We start from the raw sequence: 24,252 nt of genomic DNA on the forward strand, positions 1-24,252 counted from the left end.
ACATAACACCAGCTCAAATTACCTGCTTCATCAGGCTGTTCACAATATGTCCACAGATCACTTTTGTAATACACCTGTAGAAGGCAAGTTCTGTATTTCATTGACCTACCAAACCTCAGTTCAATTCTTTGTTTATACTGTGAATAGTTCTCATCGATTTTTTCAGAGTAAACACTTACCAATGCTTTTGTACATTAAAAACAGTTCAAAGACTGAGGTCAGTTTTAGCATATTTGTTTTACGCAGACTTGTTTCAGCTTTCCCTACCAGAACATCTTTTTTATCCACTATTCTGATCATAATTTTCATGTGAACATGTGATGCTCTCCATATTTAGGCACCTCTGATAAAGTAATTGCTTGATTCATTAGTTTTCAAATAAACCAATGCAAACTCTAAAATGCAGTTTACAAAATCCAGCCCTGTTAAAATCGGATCACACAAGACAAATGTACTGTATATATTTTTCTTTCTCTGTGTTATAGTTCATTGATCTAAGTTACAGTTTAAAGACCTTACCTGTTTTAGGGCCATCACTGAGGATCAAAAAGGATTCAAGAAGGTGCCTGGTATTGTAGGTTCATCATTTTACAAACCATGAATTATTCATCAAAATGTAAAATTTTTTAAAAGGCACAGCTCGCAAAACATCACTTTGAATCATCAGACTTAAGAGCTATTGTGGTGAATCGTAATCAGTCCAACATATACATATCAAATGGAGATGCATTCATGTTATAAAGTTATCAAGTTACCTCAAAAGACATATATTACAAGTTCAAACACATGACGCAGAACACAAATGTGAAATATTGATGCAAGAAACGTGTAGATGAAAACTTGGAATTGGTCACTTGAGTATCTGGTAGAAACTAAGAATGCAAGTAGCAGGGCTGAGTAATGTAGGCCTCTTAAAACATACTGTAGATTTCAGGTGTATAGTCATCGCCTGGCAGCAGAGTGGTACAGAGAAGCTGCAGTACAGTATTGAGGTTGTGTAAAGTGAATCTCCATGCTCTCTGTGTCCTTCAGTGAGATCACACACTTTTCCAGGAATTGTCAAGATAAGGAAATGAGCAAATCCCAAAAATCAGCCAGTCAGAACACATGTACTTGGTCACAGGTCACAATGTGAGAATAACAAAATATACCAGGGTTGCAAATGTAGAAATAGGGCCAAAGAATCAGCAAGCCATGGATGTATATACTTTTGTAATGTATGCATGTATTGTGTATTTTATGCAGCCAGGTACTTTGACGCATATCTCAACATATACAGCCGCCCCTAAAAGGGAGAGTTGATCTCCTCTTCTTAAGAGCCACTTCAAGAGGGAATTTGTGTATGAATGTAATTTCCTTTTATAAGAACAAAAAAAGCACTTTGAAAATACAAACCTTTTAGGTATCAATACTATCATCACTGTCATTTGTCTCCTTTGATTTTTGTGTAGATTGAAATGAGGATTAACTCAGATAAACGGACAATGCACATTTTTGTTACAAAAATTTTATTAGCCAACTCAATATACAGATGAATCAATGCGAGGCACTGAATGAGGTTCACATGCAAACAAGTAATTCCTATACAGAAATGTGATATCTGAGTGGACCTCACTCTTCTTTAATTTTGTGGACATAGAGCAAGCAGAAAATTATGTATGCCACACTAAGTCTATCAGATAACTTTTTTATTTACAAGCTTAAAGTCCACTCTATGCAAGGTTTCATGAGTTTTTTTTTTTAATATATATACAAATCTGACACTTCATTAAAAATATATCCTTTGTGTTACTGAAACGTCTGGTTCTTCACACATTAAGGAATGATGGTAAAAGCATCTGCAACCATCTGAATTGCTCGAAGAGGATCCAGTACTTCTTTCATTTTGTCTTGTCTTAAGACCCAGTCAGGAGCAAATCTGGAACAGAACAACTTATTTAACAGGGGAAAACTGGCAGCACACATGTGTACCTAGAGAAGGGCTAGACTCCTTTTAGTTTGCCGTCATCCATTAGTGATTTGGAAACAGCAGACACATAATAGTTTATGAGATAAGGCTGCCTTGTATCTCAAAATAAGTTTCAAAAAAGGCAAAATAACTACAATGACCCTTTACAAAAAAAAATCTGAAACTAATTTATCAAAAAAGAACACTTCAAAAGATAAACCATTCAAATTCCACTGAATCAATGAAATCTATGCACGACATACCTTGGCTTTGGCTTTGGCTTACGAGGGGTCGCTTGGGTAAAGAAGCTGCCATTGAGCGACACGTTAAGCTTCTGCCGTGTCACTGTTCTTTCAGCATCCATTTTGTGTTTTCGAAGTGTGAGATGATATATACTGCGAATTCGATCCATGGCTTTGGGAAGACGTTTCACCTCCTGCAAAACAATTTTAATAAATCTTCAAGTTCTTAATTAAAAAAAAAACAAAAAAAAAAAAAAAAAACATTTCAACTAATTAAATTAATTCAACCAGTGCAATCATTTTTAACCCTTTCCCACGTACGGTCGCACCAGTGTGATTAGTGCTTTCGCCCATATAGTCAAACTGGTGTGATTAGAACACTAGATTGGAAAAATTCTAGCTAACGTTAGCTTTGATGGAACAGTGATTTAACATTACAAAGTATTGCAAACGCAGCGGTGAAAACTATGAGAATCTGAATAACGCTAATGAAAACATACCGAACCATGTAACATAACACATGCGCTACATAGCATAAAATAAAGTCACATGTGAAAGGGATAATTGATACAATGATCCATGTTATTCTTACCGAAGCCCTCTGTTCATCCTGAAGTAAGATGGCAAGGAGGAAACATGTCTTTGTGAAAATGCTACCTCCTTTGTCTGCCACCTTGTCTCCAGCCTTCTCTCTGTAGATCTGTAGCAGATCCAGCAGTGTGTCCACAGAATTCTCCACAGCATAAACAGCCTCTGTTGTCTTGTCATACTAAAGAAAACAGGGCAAAAAGTATGTGAAATATCAGAGTGAAATTTTAAATATACCACAAGTGGGGAAAAAAAGGTGTTGAAAATTTAGTGTGGTAGATGACTTGTCTAAATGCAACACAGAAGCAATACAACCAATCATACAGTGTCTGTGATATTGTGTAATAAATATAAAAATAGAATGTTGAGAACATTCAAGTGAACAAATATTTGACCTTTTTATACACTAACATCAAATTTCTTACTAAAGGAAGAAAAGGAAATATTGTCTGTAGTGTATACTGTCATGATGCATAATGAAAATAAGTCAATTCTTATACTGACATGGCAATTTTACAGCTTGTTTAGAGTACATACTTTTGACAGATTCAGAAGAACTTGGATTGCAAAGGTGATGACTTCCATACAGGGAACGCTTCTATTGCAGCTCCTTATGAGAGTGAATATTACAAGAGTTGCTCCACTCTTTACAAGCTGCTCACAGCATTTGGATGAAAGTCGGGTTGCAGTCTCTAAAAATAAATGAAATCATTGTTAGTGATTGCCTCTTTTTACAAGAAACTACAACAAAATTCATTTTAGCTTTGAAGATACTAATTAACATCCATGATTAAAGGACATCTGAAATAAGCCCAGAAATGACCAACCAGTCACTTTTTACCTAAGTGTTTTAGAGCTGCTAGAATGTAAGAGAAATGCTTGTATCGTAGGAGGTAGTCAATAGCAGTTGTGGTCTTGTTGCAGAGTTTGTCCTCCTCTTTGGCCTCTTGGTTAACCTTCCTGAAGCGATGCCTCATGGCAACAACTTTTCGTGTATCATTGATTTTCCGTGAGCAGTGCCCTCTCCACAATGCCTTTAAAGAAAAAAAAAAATGGGGGCAACAAAAACACAGTTATGACCCTCACAGTATATTAAAAAAAAAAAAATCATAAGAGCAGCAGTCTTACAACATGGCTCTTTAGGTTTTTGTTCAAGATGAGTTCCCACTAACCTGACTGAGAACAATACACAAATTGAACAAACATTTATGGAGTACCTGTGCCTTGGTGATTCCACGTTGCACCCTCTGTTCTCGTCTCTTGGCCAGGTATTTTTTGGCAGCGTGCTGGATAACGGTGGCAGCTGTGTTGCGTCGAGATAACCACCGTCTCACTGATCTCTGCAGCTTTATGACCTTTCCCCTCTTTTCAAGGTATCTCCTCTTCTCTAGCTTAGCTCTGATCCACCTCTGGTAAAGACATATATATATGTATGTATGTATATATGCACATGTCACTGAAGCTTTCTGACCAGACTACTGCTTTTGATAACAGGAGACATACAATAAATTCCCCAGGACAAAAAAAGAAAAATTAAGGTACACTACAATTTTCTGGCAATTAATAAAATGCATGTACATTACATTATTGGCATTTTAGCAGACACTCTTATCAAGAGCAACTTACATGGGTTACACATTTTTTTTAACAGTGTTATCCATTTATACAGCTAGATATTTACTGAGGCAACTGCGGGTTAAGTACATTGTCCAATGGTATAGCAGCAGTGCCCCAGTGGGGAATCAAACCAGCAACCGTTTGGGTACAAGTCCTGCTCCTTAACCACTATGCTACACTACCGCCCATGTATATGTATGTTTTATCTGAACCTGATTGCAGTCCATCATTACATCCCTAGGTAAAATTCAGAATTACTGTATCACTGAGTTTGCAGCCCTGATCTGTGGATAACATGTTCCCCTTCATTTCAGACTGGTAATCATGGACCCCAACTGCATTTTAACAGAGAATACTTTTGTGGAGTTAATCCAGTCTGCCACAACAACTTGGCCCGTTTTGAACGAATTACAAATACACTGTAGTGTGCAACAATGCTTAGACATGTGGCAAATGTGAAGTAAGACTTTCCAGATCTACTAGCTGAAAGGTTTGCAGTGTACCTGAATGTAAATGACAGAGTGCAGCTGTTTCTTAGCAGACTTCAAGGCCCAATGAGCCCGGAGAGCTCTTTGAATCTTCACAGCACAAAGGTTGTGGTAAACAGCGGCTGAAAAGCGCTGTCTCCGTCTGCTTTGAGCTTCCTCTTTAAGCTATGGAACAAAATGTGACAGTCACAGCATGTCATTCAGTGGTATACCTACAACAATGACCAGCTATGGACATCTGCATATAAGCTGCAGCTATACACATCTGCATATATAATGTAACAATGTGTCAGCATTTTATTTGCTTTAATATGTATCTGCTAAACGATCTATTTTATATATTTATTTATAACTACAGTTTTGTTACAGAAGTTTTTGACACAAGTTACAGAAAATAAATTGTTACAATTTGTGAAAACCTGTACTTTATGCACCCTGGAGAATAATTCAGTCAGTTTGTTATGAATGTCTTCACAAATCATTGCATTTACCCATCGCCTGACAAGCCAGCCGCGGCAAAATGCCTGAATTACGATGGCAGCAGTCTTCATGTTCTTAAAGGTCTCCCTCTGCTCTCTTCCCCTTTGCAACACCCGAACACGTTTCTGTAGAACCAAGGCAGCCGTTCTCAGCCGTTGGAAAGCCCGCCTTTGCACATAGCCCCGGTAGAATGACTGAATCATGCAGGCGGCTTTCTGCTCCTATGCAAAATCCAAAGCAATGGTGTTAACTCGTGTTCCTTTGGTAGTATGAGGGAAAGAAGAGTGTTATTTTGAATAAAAGCATTACCTTCTGTAGATTCAATCTGACAGTATGACCTCTCCACAACGCTTGAATTTTGACAGCGGATGCTCTCATTTTCAGGAAGTCATGCCGGTATTCTCTGGCAGCATGTGTTTCCCTCCATCTTCTCTGAATAATGCATACACTTTGGCGGATCTTTAGGAACCTAACAAAGGTTTTCATATTATTCTTGTATCATCATGAGCGTGTGAATGGCTGCTTGCTTATTTTTTAGAATGTAACACTTCATTCTGTAATGCAGTTTATCCTTATGCATTTTATCCATATACACAACGATGTCACAGATTCAACTAAATATTTATATTATGAATACTGAAATTAAGACATGACACTAAAATCTTCATGTAAATGTCAGTTTGAGTGGAGCATTACATTTAAACTTACATTTAAATTAACATTTAAAAACATTATTACAAAACACGTTTCATACAGTTTTGCTTTTTTGTAAAATTAACATTCAGTACAACTAATTTCACTGCATATTACCTATTCCGATGAATTCTTGTTTGCATACATCTGTGGACAGTTGCAACGGCATTTTGCTTCATGAGAAACCTCTTGCGTGTCATGTGTCCCCTGAACCATGCTTGAATTTTTAGGGCTGCTCGTATCTCCTTGATATGCTGTCTTGCTTGGAGGCCACGGAAGGCTGCCTGTTTCAGTTACCAAGGTTAAAAAAAAAAAAAAAAAAACGAAGAAATCAGAACAATTTTACAATGAAATTGGCAATCCTGAGACCAAATAAACATCTCAATTATAAATTAATTGTTAAATGGCACATTATATACACCCACTACTGTACTGAATAAAGAGTGAATTGAGGTCATTAGCTGGCCATCAGTCACCAGACTTTAATCCCATTTAGTTTCTCTGGGACAAAAATCCAACCAAGGAACACAAGCGCTAACCTTGACCTGACACAAGATCTGGACTTCTGCAAATACAATCTGGATTGTAAGAATGCATCCAGACCTTAGTTCAGCACTGCATATGGTCAGGTGGCCTTTCAATTAACTCATTCTAAATGAACCTATAATAATTCGGTCAATAAACTCTACCCAACCTTACATACAAAGACTTACACATACACTAACAGATGGAGGCAGGTAAACTGATAGACACTATGATTCATTTTTCACCATTCACTCACTGAATGGTGAAAAAAATATTTTGAAAATCACTCCACACATTGAGGGAGCGTATTTTAAAAAGCACCACTTTCAGAAAACTTAAGCTCAAGCGGTGTCTGAAATCCTAGTGAGCATGCCCTGTATTAGTCAGACAAGTATGCTGTCTGAGATGAGAACTCATCAATATAGTGGGGCGTGTTTGACAGGATCCAAACCTCTCTAGCAGCTGAGTAAGTAAACCCAATGGATTGCTGCAGTGTCAAATTATTATTAATTCTACAGGCTAAGTAGCTGCTCCTAGTCAAACCTGTACACACGTGGTGCAAAAAGCTGCACAGACATTTATTTTTCTTAAGCATAACACAGCAATGCCTCATTTTACAATACCAATGGTGAGAAATAATCTTAAAGGTACTGGGTGATTTGCAATGATGTAATGGGCAAAAAACGTAAGATGATGGTGATAGCGAAAATATGGAGAAAGAATACAAGAAAGTGTAAAATGGTTCAAGCTATATCGTGTGGCCATACAAAGCTGTATCTAAATATTACCTGTATAAGAATAGCCGATTTCTTAATCTTCAGATACTTCTCCCTTTCCTTCTTGCAGAGTAAATACGACCTGTAATACTCCTGTATTCTGGCAATGGAGGCCTTCTGGTGTTGAAATTTTCGTCTCTCCACCATTCCACGATAAAAGGCCTGTCAAGACAACAATGTGTAAAACACATAAAACTCAAGTAAATTTGGGTAAAAACATGAGCTTTTAACACATTATTATTGTTAGAACTTATTTGAGGTTTATGCTTCTACAATCTGACTGCATGAATTAGTCCACAGTGACAAAGTAGGTATTACCTGAATGGTAACTGCACTCCGCTTCAACTTCTGGAATTTTCTGTATTCATTGTGTCCACGCACTCTTGACTGAAGAATCTGAACACTTTTCAAAGTCTTTAGGTAAATGGATCTCTGCTCTCTCATTGCTTGCCGAGCTCTGAAGTGTTTCTGCAGAGTAAGAGCTGCTGTCTGGTACTTCACAAATCGTCTCCTTGCTACCCACATTCGGCAATGTGCCTGCAGCTTGATTGTACTGGACCGCAGACTCAAAAACTTCTTGCGATGCCTGACCATCTGCAGCACTGACTGGATCTTGACCGCCGCACGCTTCCATTTGGCTAGCCTCCTTGCCAGCATTCCACGAAAAGCTGACTGCAGCGTCACTGTTGCATGCCTGAGAGCATGGTATTCAGCCTTCTGTTTGTGGGCCGCACGACATGACTTGTACCATCTCTGGATCACCACCGAGGAGGATCGCATCTTTGTGTACCTGGTTCTGGCAAGGTGACATCTAAAGGCAGACTGGATAACTACAGAGGCAGCTTTTTGCTGCAAGAACTGACGGCGTTGCACACTCATTCTCAGATACGACTGAATTTTCCGAGCAGCTCTTATTTGTTTCACCAGTTGCCTCGCTTGCCTGCCGCGAAAAGAAGCCTGGATGCAAACCGCAGCCTTCCTCAGTTGTTGGAATGTCATCACATGAGAGTCTCTCAGTCTGCTAGCTCGGAATTTCTGCTGCAGAAGGGAAGCTGCCCAGCGTAACCTTTTGAAGCTTGCCCGCTGCCTGCACATTCGAAAACTGGTTTGGATGACTATGGCCGCTTTATGCATCTGTGCAATGTTCTGTCGAACCCTTTTCCCCCGTACTGCTGCTTGAATAGTAATAGCTGCAGTTCTTAATCTCAAGAATTTCTCTCGGTCATGTTTGGTTTGTATATATGCCCTGTACTGTCTCTGAATGACAAGAGCAGAGAATCTCATTGCTTGGAATTTTACCACCTCTCTATGTCTCCTAAAAGCTGTTTGGAGCACAGTAGCTGCTGCATGTTTTTGTCGGATCTCCTTCCTTGTTCTGTGACCTCTATAGGCTGCCTGCAAGGTTACGGTGGCAGAGCGCAAGAGACGGTATTGCTCTTTCTGTCGTCTAACATCAGTTATGGAACGATATCTTCGTTGAATGGCCACAACACACGATTTCAGGGAAATATACTGTTTACGGGCCCTGTGTGCTCTGAAACATCTTTGAATATCACTGGCAGCCTTGTGCATTTGTCTTATATGCTGTCTTGTCTTCATGCCATGGAAAGCAGCTTGCAGCGTGATGACAGCCCTCTTCTTTTCTTTTAATGATTGGACTTCTGCCTTCATCATTTTGTTGGCTCTGTAACGTAACTGGACAACTTTGGTGGCCCACTGCAGCCTTTTGTAGGATGATCTGACTAAGAGCTTTCTGACTTGGGCCTGGATAATTATAGCGGCTTTGTGTTCCCTCTGCAATTGTTGTCGAACCTTCATTCCCCTGTAAGCCGCCTGTATGGCAATGGATGCATTGCGTTTCACGAGATACTCTTTGTGTTGTCTTCGCATTGCTACCAAAGCTCGATATCTTCGCTGGATGAGCACAGCACCTGCCCTACGTGACAAGAAGCATTTCCTTTCCCTGAATGTTTTAAACTTTCTCTGGATGACTGTCGCAGCTTCATGCATCTTACTAACCTGCTGCCTTGCTTTGTAGGAACGGAAAGCACTCTGGATTACAACGGCAGCAGTTTTCTTTGACCTGTACTCCTGCACTAGTGCATCTCTCACTCCGCAGGCTCTGTACCATTGTTGCACAACCATAGCAGCCCACTTCACCTTCTTGTAATGCATTTGACACTGGTGCCTTCTGAAATGGCTTTGAATCACAGTGGCAGCAGAGTGCATTCTTCTTGTCTCCTTCCTTGCCCGATTACCTCTGAAAACTGACTGGATCACTATGGCATTTTGACGCAACTTCAAGAAACGTTCCCTTTCTCTTCTTCCTTTTAGATGGGACCGGTAGCGTCTCTGTAAAATGGTTGCAGCTAACCTCAGTGCTTTGAAAGGCATCCTAGTTCTGTACATTCTAAAACCTGCTTGAATCACAGTGGCTGCTTGATGTTTCTTTTGAATTTCTTTCCTGACTTTCATTCCTCTGAACCTGGCTTGAACAGCGATGGCTGCAGCAAGCAAAGAACGATACCTCTTCTGTTGCAGCCTCCCAATGACAAGAGCCCTGTACCATTGCTGAATTTTAACAGCAGCCCCCTTCATAGCAAGATACCGCTTGTGCTCCCGGTGAGCTATATATCTTCTCTGAATTACTGCAGCTGCCTTTTGCATCTTTCTTAGTTGATTCCTTGTTCGCATTCCACGGTAAGCAGATTGAATGCAAACTGCAGCTTTTTTCATAGCAATGTATTTGCAGACCTCTGCATTCCTCTTCTGATTTGCTCTAAACCGTTGATGGACAACAGATGCTGCCCAACATAGTTTTTGAAATTTTGACAACTGTACATGTTTGCGATAATGTGCCTGAATTACTGTTGCTGCTCTGTGCATTATTTGGACTTCAAGGCGAGCTTTCATACCCCTGTATGCAGACTGTATGACAACAGCCGATTTTCTCATCTGCAAATAACGCTCACGCGTAAGCTTTCCTTTGACATAAGCTCTGTAATGCTGCTGTATTGTAGATGCTGCACACCTGGCTGCATGATATGTGACCTGTGCTCTGTGCCTTCTGAAGTGTGCCTGAATCACTGTTGCTGCCCTGTGCATTATTTGGACTTCAAGGCGAGCTTTCATACCCCTGTATGCAGACTGTATGACAACAGCCGATTTTCTCATCTGCAAATAACGCTCACGCGTAAGCTTTCCTTTGACATAAGCTCTGTAATGCTGCTGTATTGTAGATGCTGCACACCTGGCCGCACGATATGTGACCTGTGCTCTGTGCCTTCTGAAGTGTGCCTGAATCACTGTTGCTGCCCTGTGCATTATTTGGACTTCAAGGCGAGCTTTCATACCCCTGTATGCAGACTGTATGACAACAGCCGATTTTCTCATCTGCAAATAACGCTCACGCGTAAGCTTTCCTTTGACATAAGCTCTGTAATGCTGCTGTATTGTAGATGCTGCACACCTGGCCGCACGATATGTGACCTGTGCTCTGTGCCTTCTGAAGTGTGCCTGAATCACTGTTGCTGCCCTGTGCATTATTTGGACTTCAAGGCGAGCTTTCATACCCCTGTATGCAGACTGTATGACAACAGCCGATTTTCTCATCTGCAAATAACGCTCACGCGTAAGCTTTCCTTTGACATAAGCTCTGTAATGCTGCTGTATTGTAGATGCTGCACACCTGGCCGCACGATATGTGACCTGTGCTTTGTGCCTTCTGAAGCGTGCCTGGATCACTGTTGCTGCTTGCTGCATTCTTCTTAAATTCTTTCTCTCTTTGGAGCCCCGATACGCAGACTGTAACATTATGGCAGCTTGTCGCAGCAAACTATAGTGCTGTCGCTGCGACTGGCCGAGCAGGTGTGCCCGGTAATGTTGCTGGAGCACAGCTGCTGCACTTTTGAGGGACAAAAATCGTCGCCTACAAACGGATGCTCTATATGCGGCCTGAATTAAAGTGGCTGCTCTGTGCTGACGCCTCAGGTGTTGCCTCACTTTCATGCCACGGAATCCTCCTTGCAAAGTAAGGACAGCTTTTTTAATCCGCGTGTACTGCAACCGCACTTTCCTTCCCGAGCTGTAGTTTCTATAATATCTCTGTAGCACCAGTGCCGCCCTTCTCTTCAGCTTAAACTGTGATTGTGCCGCATACCTACGGAAGCACGATTGTATCAACACAGCACTTTTATGCATTTCTTCAATCCTCTTTCTTTCAGCTCTTCCCCTCCACAAAGCTTGAAGTCTCACCACGGAGTGCCTTAGATTCAGATATTCTTTTCTCAAAGTCTTACCCAATAGCTTAGCCTTAAATCGCTGCTGGACAGCAATCGCTGCTGCTCTTAAAGACAAATGTCGCTTTCGTGCTACAAACATTCTGAAAGCTGCTTGAATCACAACTGCTGCAAGGTGCTGTTCCTTCTGAAATTTGCGCACCGAATATCCACGGAAGGCTGCTTGCAAAGTAATCGCTGCTTGTTTCATTTTCAGATATTGATGTTTCTCCCTCTCTCTTTGCTTGCAGGACCTAAACCAACGCTGAATTGTAACTGCAGCTCGTTTCATCTCTTGAAATCTTCTCCTGAGAATGTTGGTTTTGAATGCTCTTTGGATGGCTATGGCAGAAGAGTGTTTTAGTTTTAAAAACTGGAAGTTGCGTCTCTCTTTACAACCTCTGTACCACGCCTGTATACAAATTGCTTTCTGTTGGACATTTCTGTACTGTTTTTGGCATTTGCGCATCCTGTACCATGATTGGATCTTTACAGCGGCAAAATGTTGTTGAGCCCTTTTTCGTTCCTGCCATTTCCAGAATGCCCTCTGTACCACAGTGGCTGCATTGCCCTTCTTAATCCATGTCCGAGTCTTCCATCTCCGATAGCACTTTTGGATTTTGATGGTAGAGTACTTCAAAGATTGATATTTTTGATGTTCCTCTTTTCCCAACAGACAGGCCTTTCTGTGTTTCTGAATTGTTCTTGCGGCCCACTGGACTCTTCTGTAGGCAGTCACTGCAATCTTCATCCGGATACGGGCTTGCATCAACACGGTATGGTGTTTTAAACACTGGAATTTTCTCTGAGTAGAATACCTCCTCCATTGTGCCTGCAGAATCAGATTTAGAGAGAAGATTTACAGACAACTTTCCATGCCTTTTAAAACCAACAGGCCCAATCAATGGCAGACATCAAACAGACAACATGGGTGGAAGTACAGTGGTAAAGTAACTGTACACTTATGGGCACTCTGTGCATATTTTCTGACAAAGGTACCTGTCTGCAAATGCATCATTTTGTTTGATTCAACAAACCTGCTACAAGGGAACTGCAGTCCTAAATCCTTTATACTTCAAGACTACTTTTAAGCTCTTCTGTGGATTTTCACTACTTTTTCTTCAAGCTAACTTTGCACTGTCAATTCCAGTTACAAGCACCGGCACTTTCTTCAAAGCAAAAAAGACCACTACTGGAGAGAAACAGCTTCAGCACCTCAGCCACCCTAGCAAGTAAATACTAAACAGCAAACTACCAGCTAACAGTAAAAATGGACATCTCTTGCCTGATAGGCAAGGAGACAGGATAATAATACCACACAAATCTCTCCACCTGCACACACACACGCGCACACGCACACACACACACACACACGTGTGCATGCACGTTTGTGAATTTGCAATCGCACAGCATTCAGGGGATTCAGATGTTAGTAGTCAAACAGTGTATCCCAGACCTACGTCAGTGTTGAACTCATCCAGAGATGGTCAGGTTAGGTCACATTTCTGAATTAAACTATGCTTTTAAGTTCACCATGTGCCGGACCATAGCAATATGGCTGCAGTTGGATGTTGTAATAAACGTCTACTTGCTGGCCAAATTTAGAAACTTGCCTGGAGTTTCAGATAATATGCTCTATAAAAAGTGGTGGCAAATGAAAAAAAAAAAAAAATCATCAAAACAAGGCCCCAAAAACCATTAGCACATAGCAAGCACACAAGATGGGGGTAGTTATGAAATGAGAAACATACTTGGATGACCGTTGCTGCAGAATCCCAGAGTGTCTGCAGTTTCTCTTTCTGTATCCGTTGAACTTGTTGCCGCACTGAATAGCCTCGCCAGACAGCTTGTATTACAACTGCAGCCGCATTCTGTCTTTTTTGTCTTCGTCTCTGAAGGAAACCCCTGACTGCCAACTGAATTTTAGCAGCAGCTTGGTTTCTTTCCTGTAAGTCCGGACCACCAATGAAAAACGATCACCAAAATGCTTGATATAAGTAAAAATTACACATATCCATCATAATATATTTTAACCAGGTACACACACCTCGAAATGCTTCAACTCCCTCTTCAGCCTATATTTTCTCCATGCTCCTTGGATGACCCTTGCGGCTCTTGTCTCGTTTCGCAGATCCAGAAGCCGGGCACAAAGGAAAGACAGGTAGCACGTAACCACCTGAAAGTGACCAGACATGCCAGTGTCATTGATTCTGAAACATACGACTCATCACCACATCCAAAGAAGCTTTAGTTTTCCAAAAAGCCTTTGTCGTGTCTTTCTGCCTTTTTATACAGAGAAAAGACGAGAATAAGTCATTACCAAACTGCTATATTATGCACACCCAAGTACACAAATGAGCCTTAACAAAAAGTTCTTAAAATAATTTAGATACTTATGTTTTGTAGAGCCCTCTTCATACTTTTGTTTCTATCCAAACTGAACTAGTCTGTCAGACAAGAACAAATCTCAATAAAAGGTAAGAACAAGGTAAGGATGAAGTCTCTTACTTTTTCATTTGGAATGGTGTTTGACATGTCAGCTGGGTTTATCATGGCTGGAACTCCCCCAAGGAAAGACACTGCAGTATTCACCAACTGGAAATTACTCCTTTCATTTTCTAAAAGCTCTTTGAAATCCACTGATGCTTCTGTACCTGTTCATGAAATAATCAAGAGGGGAAGTGTGGTTAACGCAAAAACAGGGGGAAAGAAAGCAGCATAGTTTGTCGTATATGGCAATTACCATTTCGCATCCCAGTCAAAGTGTCAAAAGAGCTGTCAGAGTCGCTAGAAGAAGTATTCAGGCCAACCATGCCACGCTGGCCACACTCCACTGTCTGTGTTGTGTTCTGACGAACTGCTTCCAAAGGCAGATGGCAAGGGTGGTAATGATGGATGAGGTGACAAAGAATCTGTCCGTCTGAGAATGATACTGTGAAGTTCTCAGCCTAGAAGAAATTAACAGAGAACATATCCATAAACAAGACTCAATACAAAATTACCTTACGTTACACTGTATCACTTCAGTAGTGTTAATGATATTAACTCATGTTTAAAGATGTGTACAGTAATTAGAACTTCCTTTTTGATTTTTCAATTTCATAATATAGGCAGAGTTAACTGTATGCTAGTCTACATTTTGTTCAAACAATAAAAACAGTTGCCTTATGAAACCTTACACTAAAATTAATATACACATTTCTGGCTTATAATACCCAAGGTTCCCACTCTTGGGCTCATTCACCATTCCCTGACTTTTCCATGATTTTCTAAGTAACCAAATAAATATTTCAATAATAAATGTAGGAACTAATTTGACGCATTGGAATTATGTTCATAATATTTAACAGATACAAAAACATAATATCCCACATAATATTCAATTTTACTTTAACTTGGTGATTTTGTAACTAAAAGTCTGTAGTTTATTGCACTGCGCACAGCGGCTGAGCAGGGGAAACGAAACAGGAGTAAGCATTTATTATTTAATTTTTTGCATTTAGTTTTGGCTTTATATTTATAGTCTATTTACTTCTAAATGATAATAAAATGTGAATGTGAATCTGAGTTTCAAGAATAAATACACTTATTGCATTCCCTGACTTTCCATGACATTCCAGGTTTTCCATGACCCGTGGGAACCATGTTAACCACACACATTTACAGTTTAACAAACAGCTAAGCTATGCAGGTAACGTGTCCTCTGCAAACCCCCTGAGTATATAACTAAACAAACAAACAAACAAAAAAACTACTAACCTTTGAACTGTAAAATGCACAGACTGCATTGACCCAGTCCATCAGTAGTGTTATTTTTGTGCTGCTGTGCTCAAATGAAGGTCTTTGCACAGGCTTCACTGCCACATCCTGATTGGCCCTCAGAGCAGCCATTTTCTGCTTGGTTCTCCATGTTCGTTTGAGGAAAGAGATCTCCTCTTTGAGCTGTTCTTCATCCAGCAAAACCTCAACCTAGACACAGAGCAAATTCTACAGATCAGACGAAGATCAGGCTGAGAATGTTTTAAGTAAAATACAACGTATGGAACTGTATGAATACCTGAAAGGTAAAGATGATTTTCCACAGCAGGGACAGAGTCTTTTCTCGGTGTCCATCCACAATATCTCTGGCATCAATAGCACTACCTGCAAATATTGAATTTTACATGCAAATTGCAGCTTGTAACTCTTTACCTATATCGCTTCACAAAGTTTATATACCTATACCTGAATCATCATTTTAGCTCTTTAGAGTCACATCCTAACAGAGTTGCCTGTCTCACACACATGCGCGCATACACAACAAACATGCACAAACACATACACATACACACACACACACACAGTGCATAAGCATGCACATAAACAGACACAGACACAGAGGGGCTGTGGTGTTGCGACAACCAAGCAGAAGTCCCTTTCATGGTCAAGCTGGCCAGAAAGTATTTGTTGCATTTGCGCAACAAGCGCAGATTCAGAATGTTCAGTACGGCTGGCAACACAGTCACTCCAGTGAATCATCTTAACCAGACAAAGTCAACATGCTAGTTTTCTTTGCTTGCAATCTTGCCAGCAAAAAGGAATAGGACAGGCTATTGCTATGAGAGACTTGGATATGGTCTATTTCATTGATGTCCATTTATTCATTGCTATAACTTTATGTGCAATTTATTTTGGTTTATGAAACCTAAAATGCAGGGCTTTTAGTTTTATTTAAGCGTGTTCATTGTCAATAAATGGCTCTTCCTTAAAGATGTATGGTTATATGTGTTATTAGGGTGTTATTCATTTTAAAATGTCCAAATAAAATTTCATGACTGACACAGCCCTACACATAAACACAGTCATCCAAGTTTAGAGAAAGCTCTATAATTCAATAGCATTTTCATTGCCCTTTCCAGCTTGACTAATACACTTTCACTGCCATCTGGTGTTTGTTAAATGCTTTGCTAAATTTGGTCTACTCTAGTGAGGCCTAACTCTGATTCCACTACAGGAGCGTCAGTTTGAGCTTACCTAAATAATGCATGTTTACAGGTTTGATGATATTCTTCCTGATCTTTTTTATATTTACAAATTAAAAATCTAATGTGGTTCAATAACTTCAAAAGATTTTGACTGTCAACTTCAGAAAGCATTCCTTTTTAAATAATATTTACAAATAATATGGGAGCTTTGGAAAGAAAGACATCAAGATATCAGATACTCTCCTACACAACCTACTGAGACATTACCAAGACAGTTCAGTTACAAACAAAGCAAAAACACTGTCTTTACCACGTTCATCTTTGAGATCAACACCCTTTGCTTTCAGCACTTCCATGGCGATTTCCACATTGTGTACTTTCTGAAGACGACTTATAGCAGGCATCCTCAGTTTGCGGGACAGGCTCCAGTCCTGGGTGGAAAGCTCCATGATTCGCCTATAAATAAGAAGAAAACTTGACCTGTGCATCCAGTTACAAAAGAACCATACCTGCAATGTGCAGGGTGGTGCTTTGAAAGACAACACTTAAATGATCATCTGATTTTTCTTAATTGCACTGCATACAGGATTCATTTACCTTTGTGTTGGAGATTAGAATTCTCTCTCATAATTTCAGTTCCTTTATTTGATATACAACAGTAACAACATCCTTTCAAAACCTCAGCTATATTCTAAAGAAATACTACAATACACACACACACACACACACATTAAATCTTGGAATATTCAATATCCTTAATTGTAACCCATAATAGCCCACAATATAAGATATTAACAATATTACTTTTTATCAAAGACACGAGAACTGTAAAAATTTTAATGCTAAAACTAGCACCGTTTCTTGCTTTGAATGCTCAATAATGCATGCAAGTAATTTACACCTGCCATGAACATCACATTTTCATTTTTAAGAAAGGTTTTCTTAAAAAAAAATCCCTCTAGAACATACTGGCCTGCAACCAGAGAAGGAATTGATGGAATTGAACCTATTTTAAGTGTTACTGTCTCACTTTAAAAAGTACAGATGAATGCCTGCTTGGGCTGAAATATTTTCTGTGATGCTGATTTTACAAGATTACTTTCCCCTCACAAATTTTAATTCATTTAATACAGTATATTTTTCATGGATGGTGTTTAATGGACACTTTTTTATGAGTGAGCAGAACTTCTTTTACGTAATCTTTCAATAAGAAAGCAGAACTACTGTACCTGACAGTTAGTTTTGACAAAAAAGGAAATGGTAACAAAGCACTAAAACTTACACTAGACGGATCCCACATTTCAAGTCAACAGCCAGGTTCTTTACAGCAAAGTTGAACTCATCCAGTGGTGTCTGGGCATGGGAGACCGAAAATCCCAAATGCCCCAGATGGCGAGACAGAATTCCCTCACCACTGAGAAAATCCCTTGAAAATGCCAGCAGCAGATCCTTACTGGTCTGCAAAGATAAGATTAACATCAAACATAGCACTGTATGTAAAGCAAACAACCCTTAGAGATTGTCCACTCATTCTCATCACTTCCATTGTTGATTAATGAAATTGATTTCATTTTAAAAGCACAAACTTTACTTAAATATCATAGACCAACTACTCCTTATAAAATGGGACCTGAAAACTGGTATTGTGCACAGTGCAAAGGGCTACTTATTCTAAAATCTCTTTGTGAAAATGTCAGACTTTGATCTCTCCCATTGTGAGAGACTTTTTATTTCTTCTGAAAGGTGTCAGACGTGGCTCAGATTTACTTTCACAGATTTTCTTAAATAAGCTTAACAAACAGCAACTTAAGAGAAAGAAGAGGGAAAAAAAGAGGGTGAGAAAAGGACAAGAAGCATTACCTTGAATTCCGCATCCATGCAGAACAAACAAGGATCATGTTCAATCATTCTGGATTCTTTGGCTTTGTCAAGAAAGCACACAAGCAGGAGCAGCTTTTTCAACGTGAAACGTGAAAGTGCCTCCTCGTGCCCTATGCAACAGAGCAAAACAAATGTTGACAGCATATACTACAGTGTATAGTCTTGCACAATAAGGTGGTATATGCTTGGATGATGCATAAGAATGTGTGCTGGGCTTATTCCTTACCATCCCTGTACAGGTGTGGCACTTTGTGATGTCTGAATTCAGCCGCAATGTCTGGATTCCACAGCAAACGTCCAAGAATGAACATTGCCAATCCCATCACGTCACCGTTGCTCTCCAGTGGTATCAACTCCCCAAAAATTGTCTGAAGAAAAAGGGCATGTGATGAGCCCACATTCAAGTATGATTCAGGAAATGTATGCGAGCGTAACCCAAAAATCAGTACCTCAAGTCCAATCCGCAACCAAAGAGGATTGTAGGACAGAAGCCAGTTCAGAACTTTTTGCCGTTCTCCTGCAAGTATAAACAATATAAAATAAATGTAAGAGAGAATATACACATACATTATTGATTTTATGTGTGTGTGTGTGAGTGTTTGTGTATACACATAAACACATACAACAGGGAGGAAGCAATGGAGATAAAACACACACACACACACACACACACACACACGCACGCACGCACACCCTTGAATGTGCTAATTTTGCTTTGATTTAAATGGTACTCAAGCCATGCTTAAACTTATATGAGTGTTATATGATTACATACGTCACATTTCACAGATTAAAACATTGTTCAGTGACTTACCAATGTCCTTCCAGAGATGCCGGTCCTTACGCACCAACAGCCTCTTGGCCTCCACTTCAAGCTCTAGACGCTGGATGGCTTTCACCATGGCCTCCGATGTGAAGAGCTGACAGGCAGCCCTACGGAGGCAGTTAAGCCGACGCCGTGCCGTGTACATTCTAAATGACATCTCTTCTTTTGTTGGTGCCTTGGGAATGCTCATTTTTTGATCACTTCCCATTGCTAATGATACAGCATTCACTAAACACAGGAAAATGACAACAATGTAGAATGTCAACATCATTATCTAAATAAGGGTATTTTTTCAGCTGTGAAAACAACAAAGTCCAACAAAATCACAGCAGTAGCAACTTCTCCACAACTTAACTATAAGGGAAATGAAAGCAAATCTTACATTTATGAACACAAGTGGTACAGATGTTTTCTTCTCTATATTCAGTTATCCAGTCAACTATACCTCCTGAACTGCATTACCTTTTGTGACTTCTGTGTTGACTTTGAAGTCATCAGGGGTAAGGACATAGTTTATCCACCATGTGAATCCTCTCTCTTGCTTTTCAATCCATCGTTCATCATAGAACATGTTTTTGGCAGCAAAAGGCAATGGATGTCTTGGTATCACTGTAAGGGTTGATATTGTAAATATCATTTAGTAAATATCAAATATCAAAAGTAAAAATCTTTGCAACTGTTGGGAACAGATGACAACATTCCCTGCATGTACCTGACTGAAGTGTTACCTGTTTGTCCTGGCTTTATAAAGGTTAGTTGTGACTGAGCCACTGCTACAACCTTAGCAGTCTTGACAGATGAGGAGCCAAATGATTTCAAAGACTGTAGAACTGAAATTAAAATACATAAATTGGTTTGCCTTGTTTCGACTTTAAAAAAGCAATGTATATTAACCCTGAATGCACTTTCTAGCTATGATACTAAAAAGAAGAAAATGCATGCTGCATTAAAAAAAGAACATGCATTCAGGCAAATATTACAGGTACTAAACAAACAGAAGCTAGTAATGCCTATTAATTAAAAACCAGTCAACAATCCAGTTCTCATTCATGACCATTATAAATTCAACACAATTGTTGGAAAAATTGCATTCGAAGAGTGACAGTAACTACAAATGTAACAAAAAAACACTTGTTACCCCTCTGATCGGGTTTTGATAATGGCTTGGACTGGGCCACACCCACGGATTTTGAGGCTTTTCTGGACGCGGATGCAGCAGAATTTGAGCTCCATGGGGCTGAAATAAATATTGGTAACAGACTTAACATAAATGAAAGTAATATGGGTGGTACTGTGTACACTAAATGTAAATGTCTACATCCTTTGTAAGCTCCCAAATATTCCAATTCTAAAAATATGAATTCTAAAAGGCTGCTTTTAAGTATCATTACTGGTTACTGAGAGCTAGCTACATTATGAAAAATGTTCTTACCCACTGTCTTTCTGTTCAGGCTTTGCGAAACGGACCTTGACCGCAACTTTTTTTCTTGAACTGGTTTTGTGAGCTCTTTGGGCTCTTTAGGCAGTGAAAACGCTCGGCTCCTTTTCACTTGGAATGGTTTTGTCTTCTCTGAATTCTCTTTTAAAAACTCATCACTTTTTCTTTTTTTGGTACTTGACTGAGAGTGAGCATTCACTGCCAGTCTGCACTGGGTTTTCCCATCAAGAGATTCATCCGGCTGAAGCATCAAAGATGACACTTTTGACTGATGTCGGGAAGTTACCACAGTGAAATCCAACTGGACCAAAGTCTGAGGCAAACAGGAAGGGGTTGCCACCACTGGAGACAAATCCAGCTGAGCCATGGTAGGTGGAATGGAAACTGGACAATTGTCTTTGAGAGCAAACCTGACTGGAGATAAGTTAGATGGCATCACAACCAGAGGCGAGTGAACAGACTCAGGGTGAGTGCCAAGGCTGGCATCTGAGTCAATGACGGGAAGACAACCAACATCATTCAGCCCGGGTAGACTGGATCTTGCAGGACTGTCTGATAATTCCAGAGTTTTCTCTAAAAGCCGACGTTTTGAAGTCCTTGTTTTCCTGCCCTTGGAATTACTTTCCTGAGTAGAGCCACCTTTGCTTTTTGTAACAGTAGTGGATGTAAATGGAATTTTACTGGATTTCAGAACCTCATCTTTTGCTTCACTTTCACATGTGTTCACTTGGCTGGGTTTGACAAAGAAGGTCAACCTTGGTTTTACAGCCTCTAGCTCAAAGGAAATTTCTGAGGGTGTTTTTGGCTCAATTACTTCATCAGGACCAACAGAATTCAGGTCAGTGCAACCATTTCCTTTCACTGACTCTAAAGAATCAGAGAAATCAAAACTTGAGCATGCATTTGGAGGGCTTGCTCCCTCCACCTCAGTTAGATCTGACTGAATAATTGCCAAAGCTTCTTTCACAGACAAAACTGGAGTGCTTGGCAAACAGGTCTGGGTTACAACAGAGGCAACCTGGCCATCATCAATGACTGGGCTTTGACAAGAATGAATCTGTGGAATGAACAGGTTTACACCATGTTCAGGGGTAGAAACAGGTGAGTGAGTTCTATTCAACACTCTGGTGGTAGCTTTATGATCAGAAATGCACACTGTATCTACAGCACAGGCATTCTCTGCAGTACCTCCACTATCAAAAAGCTTGCCAGCTGGAACAAGAAGGACAACAGGTGACTCCACCTGAGAAGGGGCAACACCTTCAATTCTAGTCGGTGCTAACTTTGTTTCGGACCTCTGCAGTGAAACAGGTGTGCAGTTCCTCTGTTGAACAAATGTCTCCTTATTAATGGTGTATGATGGAACTGGCACCCTCTCTCTGACCACTGGGTTTTCATTCTGAGATCTGAGAGGGCTTCGCACTCTCTCTTTCTTGTACTGCGGTTGTCGAGATACATGGAATGTTTTATTGGCAGCCTTTTTCACAGAGGAGTCGGTTTTCTTGTCCTTAAAGGGTGCAGAACGTTCTACTGGTTTCTTGTTTTTAATGGAATCCCATAAACTTTTCTGAAAGACAAAAGCATTTGAGCAAATCAAAGATTATGTTTGGACTTCAGTTTTTGCTGATCTAGTGTCATAGCTTTCTTGGGTATAGACTACTTTTTACCGCCTTTCTTAAAATTACCTTTTTCTTTTTGGGTGCCTCTGCTCTACCAAGCAAAATAGCTTGGTGTTTGGCAATTCCATTTGCGATAAAAGTGATCACTTCTCTGACATTTCCTTCCTCCACAGGTGTCCAGGTTATCGTCATACAGGTACTTTCTTCAGGCTGTGTCACCATACAGAAGGAAACATTCATTCACAATTGATAAATTCACAACAACATATACTAATGCAAAAACCACTTCATCAGCCATCTACTGCAGGTGGTATATGGTGGTTCAAGAATTCATGTTATTCACATTTTGTAACCAAGTATACTGCTGCAGACAACAGGAATACATCCAATCAATTGAGTTACACCATCTGTTCTCTAGTCTACAACATTCATCACATACTCGTGGTAGTGTAAAAATATTATGCGTTAATTAAATGCTGTAATTTCTTCTCGGTTTGCTTAACAATATTAGACACAATTTCTCCCAGGCGGCCGTATCTGCAGGATTGACTTCGAGTGATACCTTAAAGGAGAATATCTTACCATAGATTATGTTTATTAGATATGCATTACTTCCTCAAAACATTTTTTTTTTTTTTTACAAAAATCAAGTTATGCAGAATTTTGAACAGAAATACAAACTTCTCACACATTGGTAAAACAAGTGAAAAGGGGCTTTCATAGACTAACAAGCTTTCAGATAGTTGTGAAATGTCTAACTTAGGGTATTTCAAGATTTATAGCGTAGTCAAATAACTGACTTGCTAGCCAACACCAAGGTCGGCCCAATAACGGTAACGTTAGCTAACGTTAGAGAGCAACGTGTTATGAGATACTAAGCCAGCTAACTCTGGGCACACACAGCTACCAAAAACAAAACCACTTAAATTATCTAACAAAGCTAACGTTACTTAATCTACCAAACGATAACACATTGTTGTTATTATTATTATTATTATAAATAGTATCTTAATACTTAAACTATCTATACTTTCAATTTAAGGAGCATATCGTTAAGAAATGCGCTTGCACGAAGCTAGCTGTTTTAGCCATGTCATGAAGGTAAAGTTAAGACTACCCCTACTAAAACATCAGCTAAGTTAGCGAGATAGTTAGCAATGGCCGTGTGGTGTAGACATCTAGATCAAAGTTAGATACTAACTAAGCCTGTGCATTGCGAACTGTTCGACCAAGATACCTAGCTAGCTATGACCATAGTTAGATGATGCAAGTTAACGTCAACTTGAGCTGGCGAGTCTGTCTTACCTCAATTATGAATCGTGTTTGTTCAACAGAAAATCCTTTGGTCGAAGCAACCCTGTCAACTTTAACTTCCGTCGCAACATCAACTGGATTCTCAATACATAAAACTGCCGATTTGGACGATCCCAGCCGTACGGTTCCAAAACTAACGAAGGGAGGTCGTGAAAACTGCACCAAACTTAATACTGCTAGCGACTTGTTGTTTTCCTTGTTGGTGTCATTGCGTGAAAAGTCCCTCGAAGGAAGATTTGTTGGACTAAAGTCCAAGAAATCACCTTTCTTAACCAAGCTGGTCATGGTGTTAAATATCCTTTAAAAAATCAGACGGAATTAGCACACTACCAAACAGTGCTGACAGTTCCATAGCTTGGCATCTTACTAGCTATCGTACTTCATTGCGACTGTTCCTGTAAATTGAGCCCTGCTTGATGGATTTCAGTAAGCAACACACTCAATGAAAATGCATCCGCCCTTTAGTTTGAATTTGCCTTCTTTAACCAATTACATTGTAGGGCATGTTCACTGTCCAATCACCGGGAGCAACATAAAAACAGTCCAATCGGGTAGTTGTAGTATTTTTTAAATGCC

General features: G+C 39.9%; 1 protein-coding gene across 1 annotated transcript; it reads right to left on the reverse strand.

The window, feature by feature from the left end:
- Positions 1-1,520: 1,520 nt before the first annotated feature.
- aspm (assembly factor for spindle microtubules) lies at positions 1,521-24,021 on the reverse strand. The gene is made up of 31 exons (XM_036519886.1): positions 23,668-24,021; positions 22,429-22,572; positions 22,128-22,310; positions 21,932-21,986; positions 20,921-21,610; positions 20,034-20,135; positions 19,768-19,914; positions 19,294-19,533; positions 18,929-18,996; positions 18,706-18,847; positions 18,459-18,589; positions 17,881-18,056; positions 16,909-17,054; positions 15,692-15,777; positions 15,394-15,603; positions 14,378-14,582; positions 14,143-14,288; positions 13,682-13,810; positions 13,386-13,580; positions 7,676-12,466; positions 7,370-7,519; positions 6,174-6,340; positions 5,673-5,832; positions 5,375-5,584; positions 4,899-5,048; positions 3,996-4,187; positions 3,620-3,812; positions 3,316-3,470; positions 2,783-2,959; positions 2,212-2,384; positions 1,521-1,918 (listed from the first exon to the last, which is right to left on the reverse strand). Exons 1-31 carry the CDS (start codon positions 23,959-23,961, stop codon positions 1,816-1,818), a joined length of 10,110 nt encoding a protein of 3,369 aa, XP_036375779.1. The 5' UTR covers positions 23,962-24,021; the 3' UTR covers positions 1,521-1,815.
- Between the last annotated feature and the right edge of the window lie 231 nt (positions 24,022-24,252).

The sequence above is a fragment of the Megalops cyprinoides genome, chromosome 2 (assembly GCF_013368585.1).
Source record: "Megalops cyprinoides isolate fMegCyp1 chromosome 2, fMegCyp1.pri, whole genome shotgun sequence".
Classification (NCBI taxonomy): Eukaryota; Metazoa; Chordata; class Actinopteri; order Elopiformes; family Megalopidae; genus Megalops; species Megalops cyprinoides.

Excerpts from the sequence above, each read along its gene's own strand:
- aspm (XM_036519886.1), bottom strand. The coding sequence starts at position 23,961 with ATGACCAGCTTGGTTAAGAAAGGTGATTTCTTGGACTTTAGTCCAACA. Across the intron at positions 22,311-22,428 it reads AGGCACCCAAAAAGAAAAAG|AAAAGTTTATGGGATTCCAT; the intron begins GTAATTTTAAGA and ends TTTGTCTTTCAG. Across the intron at positions 13,581-13,681 it reads GGGAGTTGAAGCATTTCGAG|GAAAGAAACCAAGCTGCTGC; the intron begins GTGTGTGTACCT and ends CCGGACTTACAG.